This window comes from Falco biarmicus, chromosome 1, assembly GCF_023638135.1.
Source record: "Falco biarmicus isolate bFalBia1 chromosome 1, bFalBia1.pri, whole genome shotgun sequence".
NCBI lineage: Eukaryota > Metazoa > Chordata > Aves > Falconiformes > Falconidae > Falco > Falco biarmicus.
In genome coordinates this window covers 89,345,755-89,358,491 of record NC_079288.1, presented here as the reverse complement: position 1 = coordinate 89,358,491, position 12,737 = coordinate 89,345,755, and the positions used below count along the sequence as shown (strand labels likewise).

General features: G+C 48.7%; 1 protein-coding gene and 1 long non-coding RNA gene across 11 annotated transcripts in view; one reads left to right on the top strand and one right to left on the bottom strand.

Moving 5' to 3' along the window:
- The window catches only part of DCTN1 (dynactin subunit 1), an 84,656-nt gene that overhangs the window by 18,555 nt on the left and 53,364 nt on the right, over window positions 1-12,737 (top strand). For all 8 annotated transcript variants that reach the window (XM_056345624.1, XM_056345615.1, XM_056345604.1 and 5 more), the window contains 2 exons: window positions 7,117-7,365; window positions 12,159-12,237. In XM_056345624.1, the coding sequence (XP_056201599.1) occupies window positions 7,117-7,365; window positions 12,159-12,237 (328 nt within the window). The remainder of the gene's footprint in view (window positions 1-7,116; window positions 7,366-12,158; window positions 12,238-12,737) is intronic.
- The window catches only part of LOC130152324 (uncharacterized), a 35,096-nt gene that overhangs the window by 5,625 nt on the left and 16,734 nt on the right, over window positions 1-12,737 (bottom strand). Inside the window, exons 1-3 of one of the 3 annotated variants that reach the window (XR_008822958.1) lie at window positions 3,228-7,110; window positions 2,663-2,758; window positions 565-2,094 (exon numbers count right to left, since the gene is read on the bottom strand). This is a non-coding gene — a long non-coding RNA (uncharacterized LOC130152324). Of the gene's footprint in view, window positions 1-564; window positions 2,095-2,662; window positions 7,111-12,737 lie in introns of those variants that run through there. The other 2 variants (XR_008822955.1, XR_008822953.1) reach the window with 2 other exon arrangements.

Below are 12,737 nucleotides of genomic sequence, written 5' to 3'. Positions count from 1 at the left end.
ATGGAGCAATGGGAAGGATTTTTTCATTGTTGCATCAAGTTGGCCAGTAAGAATGTGTGAACGCAGGCCCTACACCCTGATTTATCCACTGGGTGATTTGGAGAAGATCGTAAAAGTCATAAAAACTGCTCATAGGAGGTGGGGGCTGAGGTGCTCCTGGCAGGGGCTGCTTCACCCAGCTGCCGGAGGGTTTGCTGGCTCCTGCTGAGGAGGAGGTGCCATGTGTCCCCCTGACCCTCTGAGCCCCATCCAGCCGGGGCCTTGCGCTGCTCCTCTGTTTGCAGGATTGGAGATTCCTGGTGTGTGTGTGTAAGCATATGTGACCCAGTGGCCATTCCTGCTAGTGGTTTCAGGGCGCTGCACTGATCCGTGTGTACCTTTGCAGAAGCCAGGCATTTCCTCCTGCCGGGAATTTCCTCCTGCCCAGTGATGATTCTGCCTAACTTTACAGATATAGCTCTGCTCTCAAACTCCTGGGCCACCCTGAAATTCTCTTCTCTAACTATTCTTAGCAAATTTATTTTTTTGTTCTTTTTTCTTAAGTGGGGCTGAGCAGTGCCCTACCTTAGGAAATCCTTGCTCTGAGTGGAAATGCAGCTTATTGATGTTCCTTTTTAATTAGTCTTATTGTTGCAGTTTTATTCAGGGTGAGCTTTGTATTGGTAGACATTGTCTTCTAGATGCCCCAAAATCACACGTGTTAGTGGAGAAGGAGCTTCTGGACTTTTCAGCGTCCAGCCATGGAAGGATGTTTGTACCCTCTCAATTTTGTCACCTGTGAGGTCCTGTTAAGGAAGAGGAACTGGGGAATAGGGTTAGGGCAGGACACTACACCAGAAGTTCCTTGGCGAGGTGGGGTAAGCAAAGTGTGTTTGGAAAAAGTTACTCTGAAATGCTTTTTTGTTGATATTACAAATTACGGACTTCCTTGGGAAGGGAAGACAATCAGCACAAGTATACTGTGGAATTAATAAACTTTCTGTCTGTTTTTAAAAATGAAACCTTATTTGATAGATTTACAAAATTAAAATAATTTTATATTTGACACTAAAAATGTGTACCTAATTTTGCCAGATTTAATTGCATTAACTTTTGTCATTCAGTACTAATGAGATCGCAGACATGTGAGAAGGATGTTAACAACTGGTTTTATTAGTTTCTTGTGGTGATGCGTACCCATATGTTATTAATTGGCTGCTGTGTTAATTATAACATCCAACTGATGACTTGAGGCAAATAAACCATAAGACTGACCTGCGTCCATACAGGCTGGGGGGAGTCACGAGACAGATGAAGGCAAAACTTTTTTGAGATGTTGCTATCATTAATGAAATCCATTATCTGGAGGTGAAATATTGTTAAATACATCTGTTATCTGGAGGTGGGAAGTGGCTTGTGGAGTGGAGGGGGCTCGCCCCAGCGCCGGAGCTGCAGGTCCCACAGCCTGGCAGCCAGGACTAGGGGGGCATTTTGAACTGCACGTTCCTGGAATGTGGCAACACACGTGGATCTGTTGGCTCTGTCTCTGCTCCAGCCCCCCCCAGTCCTGTCCCCAGGCTCAGCACAAATGGCCGTCACCCTGCCTGTTCGAAGGAGTGTGTCCGTGCCACCAGTGGGACTATGGGTGCCAGCACCACTGGCTTTTAAATCATGGAATCAGCACAGAATCATGGAAGGGTTTGGGTTGGAAGGGACCTTAAAGCCCACCCAGTCCCACCCCCTGCCACAGGCAGGGACACTTTCCACCAGCCCAGGTTGCTCCAAGCCCCGTCCAGCCTGGCCTGGGACACTGCCAGGGATGGGGCATCCACAGCTGCTCTGGGCAGCCTGTGCCAGCGCCTCGCCACACTCACAGGGAAGAACTTCTCCCTTTATATATAATCTAAATCCAGCAAATGTGGGCACTGTTCGCAGAAGAGGGGTCGTGTGTAGGCTGCTGGACAGCTGAAGTCCCAGCTGGACTTACCTGGACCCGGTGAGGTCCCTGCTGGCCCCACGTGGGTAGGTGAGAGCGCAGCGCTGCTGCGCAAATGCTCTCATCCCGTTGGGATGCAGGCAGTGTCTTCAGGGAGATGCTCTCTGCGCAGGGCTTCGCTGGGGAAGGAGGTGAGTGAGGGAATGGAGCTAAGAAATAGGTAATACTAATTTGGCTGTTGATTTTGACTGACATCTTGTTTTAGCCCTAGAATACAGTTGTCTTAAGCTTTTTTTTTTTTTTTTTTTTAAAAACAGTTTAATAGTGCTTTGCAGACTTTAGTTCTCTCCTTCGTGCATATTTTAGAGATGGCATCGTCTGAATGCCAAAGGCTGAATATCCTTGGTTTTATTGATCAGCAGCTTTGGGTGAAGTTCTGCTGTTCCTGGGACAGAAACACAGTGATGTGCCAAAGCCAGCGGACACACCACAGGAATAGGTGGTGTGATGGAGAAGTGTCCTTCATCCGGCATCGGACACATGGTGCTCATTGCAGCGGCGTGCTTCCAGGGGTTATTGGGACACAGCAGCTGGGACAGCTATCTATACATGTGTGTTGTACTTTTTAGGTCAACATCCCCAGAAACTTAAAGCCTTTTTTTATGTTTATGGCTCGGAGGCTTAGTCTGAACCTAATGCTGCAGTTACAAATTACCTGCCAGAGCATACCAAAAGCCATTTACTTACCCGGCTCACGATTCTGCCAGCGGAGATGACTTGCAGGGTTGAGCTCGCCCATGGGTGCTGGTGCAGCCACGCTCACCGGGGTACGGCACCATCGCCCTGGGACGAGGGGGCTGGATTAGCTGGGAGGGAGGGACAGACGGGTACCCAAAATAAAGGACACAAAATATCCACAGCCCCTTCTCCTGGCTGTCCGTGGGTGCCTCCAGAGAGAAAACTGAGGTTTTGTGGCCCCTGGGGGATTTTCAATTATTTTACCATATAAAAAGTAACCTTCAAATGCTTTGCCTGTGTGACTGGGTATGTAGAGAAGAAATAGGAAGCTCTCTGTCTTATTTGGGTGAAATGTGTTCTAGCATTTTCATTAGCAATCTTTGAAAGGGAACACTACCTGAGTTGGCAATTTTTTTCAGACTACTCAACAGATTTACAGTAATCTGCATAATTTTGTGTTTTGCTGCAGTAATGTAAATTATTTTGGTCGACCCTTTCACACCACTACAGAGAAGAATCCTGTGCTGGATATCTAATCCTAGTTGGGAAAATTGCACATCCTGGAGGCTTTTACCTGCGTTTTGATTATCCCAGTTGCTTGACTGCAGAGCAGAGGCTTTAGGACAGCTGCGTGTGCAAGGCTTGCCAGGTGTGATGGTTTTATTCTCCTTTTCAGTGAAGTCTGGTGTTAGGTTCTTTCTGCTGCACTAATTGGGTAGTTTGCTGCAATCTCTGAGTGGTTTGATGCAGAGAAAAGGTCTTTTCTTTCTCTTGAACAACTGCATGGAAAGGAGTCGCTGTGGCAGAAAATTGGTGCTGGAGCAAGTGAAATGTGGTGGAACTTCCAACCAGGCTGATGGGGTGATTCACTCGCTAGACTCCATTGCTAATTCTTAGGGGATGGTCTCTGGAGATTGTTTTGCAAGGAACAAAGATGTGCTGCTTTATTATGCATCTCTGCTTCATAAGTTGTAAAACAGGCCCTGAAGAGCTTTTGTGGTTTTTAAAAAAATAAAAAGATAGGGAGATTCTTTTTCCATGTGAAGTCCCAGATTTTCTCCCCTGGAGAATTTATGCAACTGCAGGCGAGGAGGAAAGCGGCACTGAGACACCAGTGGTATGCTCTTGTGCCGTGGTCCCACTGGTAATTGCCCCAAACTGGCAAATCTGGATTACGAGATGGTGGGTGTCTGTCTGCGGCCACATTGAAACCTCCTCTGAGACAGCATTTTTGAAACTGGCTGGGGCAGCACACCTGGAGGCTGGTCATGCAGGCAGAGAGCAGGCGAGAAGCTGAGGAGAAAGGCGTTGGGAGCCTTATAAATTGGCTTTGCTGCCAGAAAAGCTGTAATGCGGAGCCATGCTGTATCCTATATCCAACTGCTTAAAAATCTAGGTGTTTTGGTTACTGTTGATATGTGCTTTTACTTGTATTATGCTTTGGAAAGGATGCAAAGAAGACAAGTTCTCCCTCAGCTCCCATGTGAGTGCTTTGCAGAAAGCATTCCCCAGATGCCCACATGCAGCCCACAACACCAGACATGATGTTGCTGCAGCAGCAACAGTGAAATAGTTGATTTTTGAGACCAGTTTATCTGCTACCGCTCTAGAGACTGATGCTATAGAAAAATAAAAATGAAATGGTGAGGTGGAAGCCTGGCTGGGTTCTCTGTACTCGGAGGAGCTTGTTTTGTCCTGCTGGGTGCAGCTCAGAGGCTGGTGCTGGCAAGTCATGCTCCTTCTCCTGAAACATCTCCCTGGGCTTTGTCTGCCAGCTCCTGCCTTCAGCTGCCTCTTGGTCCTAAGCGTCTGCTCTGCACGTTCTTGCTGGCACAAGCGGTCCTGAGTTTGTCCTGCTTCGTGGTCCATGCTCCTGTCCTGTCCTGCGAGAGGGCATCCGGGAGCATCTCTGAGAGTTACCCGAGGAGTGTCCTGGCTGTGTGATTTGAGAAGCCACTGGCACAAGCTGCGCCAAAGCTGGAACATGTCATTGTTAAAATAATGAAAACATAAACACTATGATTTGAAAAAAAGGTCTGCAGGTTTGGAGCTGAACTTCTCTGCAGGACGGCAGTGTGACGCTTTCATCTGCTGAGTCAGGGGTAAACATGCCTGCTTTTGGTAGCCAGGTACAGCACTCAGCGACCAGAGGCAGATGGTACCAGTCCAGCATCTTCCGTGTGTAATCTTGATTCCTTATTTCTTCTGTAAGTGTATTCTGTGTGTTTAGCCTTAGCCAACACCTGCTGAAGTGGTGTGTGAGCCCTCACGGTATGAGTTTCCTCCATCATTTGGCCATTAGAGCAAGCGTGAGGCCGCGGGTGTCCAGGGAGCCGTGCCTCATGGCTGTGCAGCTCAGATTCCCAGCTCCTGGCATTCTGCACACCTATACATCCTGCCTGGCCTGCAGCTGCCCAAGGCCACCAGAACTGTAAAATGGCAAACATCAGCCAGGGTGGATAAACAAGCAAAGCAATTGTTTTTAAAATCACTGAGAAGGAATCTTTCTATTTAAATGGTGATTCTGGCTTTTCCTGCAGGCTGTTTGTTCTAGAGTTCTGCTTTCGGTTTTTGTGACCGGTGGGACACGCTGATTTTACAGCTGTCACTGTTTTGCAGAGTACCGTTGCTAGTCCTTCTGACAGCTGAAGTGATCCAGTATTTTGGTAGATGTTTATCTGAGTATGTAGTGTAAGTTTTAGACTTCAGATCTTGTTTTTGTTTGCTAGAAAATGGTGATTGACTTCTGTTTTTCATTGACAGATGATTTTGTGCTTCTGCTTTCTGCCGGTTGTGTTTGGATGAAAAGTGGAGTTTGGTTTTGTGTGGAAAACTGGCGTCGTAGTTCTTAGTCACAAACCTTCTGAGTGCGGTGGGTGTATTCTGCATGCAAACCCAGTGCGTCGGCACGTAAAGGAGGGTGATGATTTGTCTGTTTGTCGGCTGGCAGCAGAGCCTGGGGTTTCGGCATGTGTCAGCCAGACGCTTTCAAAGTGCCCTTGGTTCTTCGTGCGGGCTGAGGCCTCCCTGCCCCTGCAAGTGCTGAGCCCTGCTCAGCGTCTGGCTGCTGCTGGGCTTCATCTCTGCGTCCATCAGCTCGAGGGTGCCCTTCCCCAGCTGCACTCTGTGCTGCCGTTCAAGGCAGTGAAGGCAACCTTCTGTTCGCGTCTGAGTATATTCTTTCACAGAAGCCAAGCACAGCAGCAATCAAAACAAAATATTTCCTGCACAATAAACAGAACTACTGACAAACGGGATGATGTAAATGCCAAACATGCTTCATTTTAGAGACCGCTGTAAGGACAATGCCGCAGTGTTGGGCTGGGCGGTGGAACTTGAACTGAGCAAGGCAGTCAGATGTCTCCCTCCCTTCTTAATTGTATTTAAAAGCAGTAGCCTGTTAAAGGCATTGCATTTGAGGAGGGACTATTAGTATAGCATTACCTTTTAAACAATTAATAATATATCATTGATTTAGATGAAGTTTATACTATATTGCCTGAGAGCTCTTTTCCTTGGGTTTATTTGAGAGGAGGCGTTGGGTGTGGGGGGAAGATCCCAACAGACTTCACTGTGATTTAAGTAACCCTGAGGGTCCCAAGATCCTCAGGCTTAAGTTCCTCACGTCTGTCACCTTAGTGATGCTGTAAAAGAATTGTTCAACATGGTTAGCTTCGCCAAAGCAGAGAGGTGGTATCGGGCACGGCAAGCTTGAAATCTAGTGACACATACTGAAATTTAAATGTGGATGAATGCTTACGTTGATAATGCCTTGAAAGCCTAATGACTTTACCACCAATATTTTGTGCTCGTTAGCATCCTGGCACAGGCGCTGCTGCAGTGGATGCCCTGAAGTCCTGACAGAGGGGTGCCAGGGATGCAGTGGGAATCCGGTGTGGGCAGATGGTCTGACTCTGTGGCTGGTGGTGGGTCACCAGGTCCTCTTAAACCCTGACAATAAGAAGGGGCAGCAAAGCAAATTATAGCAGAAATGGGTTGCCTGGTCCTGAGCATGTAATGCAAGAGGCTGGGAAGCTGTAGGTACTTTCTGATATAATGGAAAAAAGATGAAGCAGATAGCAATTAAAACAGATGTGACTGCACTAAGATCTACTTCACAGTTGGTTTTTTTTCTCCCCCCCCCGCCCTCAAGCTTTTAAAAAACTTATAAATTGGGTTTATGAGTCCAGTGTGTCTATTAAAAACTGAAAAGTAGAAGTTAACAGTGGTTGTGGCATTGTTTGTGATTCCTGTTTGGCAGCTGTAAGGGATGGAATCACCTTTTGCTGGCTCCTGAAGAAAAAGGGCAGTGGAGGTGAATGGGGACCGACCCCTTGGGCTGTGAATGGCCCCGCAGAGCCTGGGGTGCTGGTGTGGAATGAGACGTCTGAGGTTTGAACCATGGGTCTGTCTATCTGCACCGGCTGTGTTTAACTTGCTGTGTATCTCCTCTCTGTCCTCAGGCGTCCAGCACCGGCACCAGGATGAGCGTGGAGGCAAGCAGCAAGCCCCTGAAAGTGGGCTCCAGGGTCGAAGTCATCGGGAAAGGGCACCGTGGTACCGTGGCTTATGTCGGTGCCACCCTCTTTGCCACGGGAAAGTGGGTCGGTGTCATTCTGGATGAAGCAAAGGGCAAGAACGATGGGACTGTGCAGGGCAGGAAATACTTCACTTGCGAAGAAAACCATGGCATCTTTGTGCGGCAGTCACAGGTACGCTTCCCTCTGCGGTGGCCTCGGCTTGCTGGGCTTGTCTTGGGCTTGCATGGCTCACGGGTTACTTGGTTAAATAGAGGAAGGCAGCCCTTTGCACCCAGGTGGGGAGAGATGAAATAAGTTTCCTTTTCTCCCAGAGTGAGTGATGTTTCTGGGACTTTCCATCTTCTGTCATGTGAGGGAACAGAATGATCCCAAATGCAACCAGAAGCCTCACCCGGAGGCTGTGCTCCTGCCGGAGCTAGGACTTGTTCAGTCAGACACACAGTTTCTCTACATGTTTCATTGTGTGTCTTGATTATCTCAATTTATGGGGGTTATCATGAAATATTTTCAGATTAATTGGGTGAAAAAAGTTTGGTGAATTCCAGAGAATGCGGAATGGTTTTAATTTGCTTCCAAAATGAAGAGTAATGTCTCAGACTTACTGGCTGCATCATCTGTAGCAGATGAAGTTGGGGGCCAATATCTGTGTGCTTAGCTGGAAGTCAGAGAATTTTAATTGAATAATGTTTGCCTTAAAGTATATAAAATGCATGACTCTGGTTTAGTTGTTGAGCTTTCGCTATTCATGTACTGTAGATAGGAGCTCACTTAGGTACAAACTCTTCCATTTTAATTTCCTGGGTGTAATCTTCAAACAGCACAAGTGCAGGAAAGTGCCACTGCTCTTGAGTCCTGCAGCTCGGTGTGCTACAGGCACGGTGTCACGGTGAGAGAGATCCAGCTCCCTTTTCTCCTTCCCTGGCACAAAACAATTGGTGTAAGTTCCACCCTGCAGCACCTCAGCAGCACTTCAGCAGCAGAGAGCAGGGAGCTCCTTTCCACTTCCACAGACCCTTCTACTGCCCTGCCAGATGTGATGGCTTGCTTCCAGGTGGTTGGCAGTGGGCAACTGAGGAAGTGTGGGGGAAGCTGAACATGATATAAGGGGGTTTAGGAGCAGGAATCCTGGGGTGGATCCTGGCATCCTCTGTCCTGGCTGTCAGAAGGGCCCTCAGGTCATGTGTGGTCAGAGGGAGTGGTGAGGGCTCACCGATGAGAAGTGAATGCTCTCTGCTGGCTGTTTTGCTGGGACTCATGGACGTGCCTTCCTTGGTCTGTTGCTCAGCCTCACCTGCCAGCTGGAAAAGTACATAAGCAGTTTACAATTAAAAGTTTTGGTCTGCAGGACCAGGACATGCTGCTCCCGGATGGGGTAGCTGGAGGGGAGGAGCTCAGCAGACAGGGCAGCGTTGTGACACTCCAGTGCGGGCAGACAGGGGTGGGTATGGGGGCAGTGACACTGCTCCAGGCCCCTGCTGGGGCACACGTCTGTCCCACGGTGCTGGCGTGCCAGGTCAGCATTGCTGTGCTTGCCTGATGCCTTTAGAGGAGTTTCCATCTTGTCTGCCAGCGATGGCAGGGTGGTGGTGGAAAGGTCCTTGTGTTTAGCTTTGCCATGCGGTGCATGGGGGTCAGGCTGAAAGGTCCTCTGTCCTGTCCTCTCCTGGGAGCCATGGGCTGGGTTGCAGGGGCCAGCCTGAGGGCGCTGCGTGCGGGAGGGCTGGGGCCTGACGGCTGCCTCTTGCTGTGCTTCCCCTTTCTCACTTCGGTTTTGGAACAGTTGGGGTCTTTGTTCTGCATGTTCCCTGCTGAGCAGTACACAGTTTGCTTAAAAATAAGCTGCTTTCCCATGGTGATGGCAAGGAGTTTGTCTCTGCCCACTCTCCCCTGCAACAGAACAAATTGCTGGTGTGTGTGTGTGTGGAGAAGGTGCACCAGTGCTGGTAGCACTGACCGTCTCCCTGACAGTGACATGTGTGGAAAGATGGATCTGGGGGAGCGCAATTTTTGAGAAGCATATCCAGCATGGTTTGCAAATCTCAGCAGTTCCTCCGCCTGCCTCATGCAGCAGCTGCCGAACAGGCACAGGGCCGCAGCGCTGTGCTCTCCAGCCTTTCTCTCCAGTGGCTTCCCAGAGGATTTGCAGCACGAGGGCTGAGCGAGCCGACATGTCAGCCTGCAACAGAGCTGAGACTGGCGGAGGCGGCAGAGCAAGCTGCCCAGGGCGTGGGCAGCCCATCCCTTCAGTGGCCATTAGAGTTTGGGCATTAATTTTTCAGGAACCAACTTTAAGATAAAAATGGGATAAAAACTCCCTTTCAGTGGAGTTAATGCTCTGCTTGTGCTCTCCGCTGTAAATCTGTCTGCTGCTCCCTTCCATATTTCACTTTTGGGTCTTCCTAGCATGGTGGGTGACTTTCCTGTGGTTATACACAGTGTCAGGCCGCTAAACATTAATAAATCGTCTTTCTCAAGGAGAGGGAAGAAAATCATAAATGAAAGTTTTTTTGTCATTGCTTATGAAGCAAATCAACTGCATCAATACAGCATATCTTGCTGAGCACTTGTAAAATGTTTTGAAGAATTTCAGGATTAAGTAGCTTTTTGTTCTCCCCTCCACTTAAAAATATACCTCAAAAAATGGGCACCAGCAATACCAGGATCAACAGAGCCTAGCAGTGTTCTTAGTTTTTTAATTAATTTACTGTGTCATTTCAGCTTTAAAAATGTGCTGCTGGGGAAATGTTAAAGATCTTTGGTTGGGTTTTTTTTTTTCTATTTCATGCAACTGTCGAAGTAGACCCCACAGAGGGGTTTGGCACTGTGCTTTATCTGTGCAGCAAAGTGCTCCTCTCCCAGGGAAGGATGGTGCCCAGGCAGTGTGCCTGCCCTGGGGTGTGGGTTGCAGCTGGCTTAGCAGAGGTGTGCGCCCCAGCAGTGCCTTGCCGGGCTAAGGGGAGCTCGAGAGCCAAAGGAACTGAAGTAATCACTGAACCATTTCTCAGTGTTGCCGCTGTACTTGAAGCAGCATCTCATGGGGGAGCAGGGTGGGTGTCTCTAGGTGAGGGTCACTAGCCAGTTTCGTGGTGGAGACTTATGTCCAGTAGCTGCAGGGATGTTAATGGCTGCTGGCAGAGTTGTAGTCCCGTAGCTGTGCCATGCTGTCCCCTGAGCAGCCTCCTGTGTGTCCCGGCCAGACAGAGGGGAGGGAAGGTGGCTTTGGCAGGGCTGGAGCCCGGCAGAGCTGTCATGAGCTGTGGGATTGAGCTGGGGCAGTTTCTGCGCAGGGTGCCATGCTGGGGGTGGGCTGTGGAGGGGCTGTTGCCTCTGTGCCTGACCCTCCCCTCTCTGCTTGTTTCCCAGTTAGCAGAAGGATGGAGCCCTGCTTTGAGCAGCAGTCAGCACCGACAGGCATTTCCGACCCAAGTGTTTGCTCGTTAACTTTTGGCAGCCTTAACGTTTTGCCTGCCGGGGACTTGTATTTGGGCTGGTAATTTTGAACATGAATATTTTGTTATGGTGTGTGGAAACATTATCCTTGATTCTGACGTCAAGTGGAGCTGCTTTTCTGCCTCTGCTTGGCAGAGGAGCTCATCAGTTTAAACCTGCTGCTGCAGCACATCCTTACGTTGTTGCTCTTCTCCACTCTAACCAGAAGCAAGCCCTGTTCTGGGTCCTGCCTCCTCCTTGTTGTTAGGTGTCTCCCAGCAGGGCTAGTGTTGCTACCTGAGTCGTACTTGGTGGGGAACCCCAAGATCACTCAAAATCCTACCTTCGGTTTGGATAAACTCCTGTGCGTGACCTGGTGTGACAGATCTGCTGGGATCCCGCTTCCACACTCCTCGGGGCTGGTTCTGTCATGCTGCTGTGTCTAGTGAGGCGTGAACACCAGAGCGTTGCCAAATCACCCCAAAGATGGGGTATGCTGGGCTGTGTCAGATGCTGGCATCCAAGGGGTACCTGCCTTCTTGCTTTTAAAGCTGTGGTTTGAGTATTCTCAGCATTGGTGCAGTTGTGGTTTCTGTGGTGTAATTTTGCTCAGTCTCCTTGCTGCTTTTAATGTAAGAATACATTCCTGGTCCTTGGGCATCTTCCCAGAATAGAAACTGTGACTGACAGGTTTACAGATTATTTTTATTTTTAAACTGAACTCCCAGGCTTAAGGTTGTCACAGAACGGATTGGGCAAACTCGGGTAGTGTTGAACTTCTGAGGTGAAGGGATGGTTCTCAGGAAGTGATCTAATCCTTTCCAGCCTTGTTTTCTATATTTATTAAGCAAAAATGTGTCCAAAAAATAGTTAACAAAGAGAAGCCCTAAACCTTCAACCCTTAGATAGCTTAACAGGGCTCAGACCTGAGAGTATTCCTGTTTGTGCCTCCTGGGGTTCCCCAGGGAGCTGGGCAGCTTGTGTGTTAGAAAAAAACCTCAAAACAAACCCCTCTGCTGGCTGTGTGGTGTTCCCAGTCACTGAGGCTGCTCTGTTTCAGAGAACAGCAGTTTTCCTTATGAACTGAAAGAAGAGTTTTAAATCAGCTTTTGCTAAGACAGCATGAAAACCCAAACCAAAACCAAAGAGCTTTCTGTCAAGTGTCAGTAAATTAAAATAACTGTCAGACCAAGATTCATGAACTGATTGCTGTGTAGAGTGATCACGGGGCTGTTAGAGACATTCAGGGCTGTTGAATCTTAAGTTTTGACTTTGTTTATTATTATTGACTGTGAAATTTTTTATTCCCTATGTGATAAAGAATATGTAGCTGTTTTCAGGAAGCCTGTGGAAGGAGGATGGTAGCACAGCTGAGCTTCAATGACTAAATGAAAAATCTGTGCCAAAAAAATGCAGTCTGGTCTGTTTAAATCTGCTGCCAAAATGGACCTGTTTTCTAATCACACTCTGGTTTTATGTGTGTGAGTTTGGGTTTTTTTTTTAAATTGTAATAATAGTTGTTACAATTTTTCCAGATCCAGATCTTTGAAGATGGAGCTGATACAACATCCCCAGAAACACCAGAATCTGCTGCCTTGAAAGTCCCCAAAAGAGGTACGGCTGGTCTGTTTTGTCCAGAAACCTCGTCTCTCCCTTGGTCTGGACCAGACGAGGTTCCACTGCCCCATAGGCATCGGGGTGTGCATACTGGGGAGGTGGGCACCAGCTGCTGAGGGGTGATAGCATGTATGCCAGGGCTATGCCCCTGGTTCAGGTGCAAGCTCACCCTCCCAGCTCACCCCCTCTCTGCACAGTCCTGTGTAGTCTGGGGATCACAAAGGGAAGCACCAGGCAGTTCTGTCCTTACTGTGACAGCCTGTCTGGTGGGAAAGCAGGTAGGAAATCCTTCTGGGAGGGGTGGACACATGGAAGGAAGGCTTGAGCCGCTCTGACGCTGTGAGATTGCAGCATACAGGTTCCTAGACCCTCAAGGCTGTGCCTCATTCCCACTTCTTTGGCAGCGAATGCTTTCCACTCGCTGGTCAGCCTTCCTTCTGCTTTTCTCATTGCCAGACAGCTCTGCAGTAGCTCACTTTGGCGCTTTGACAGGCTTG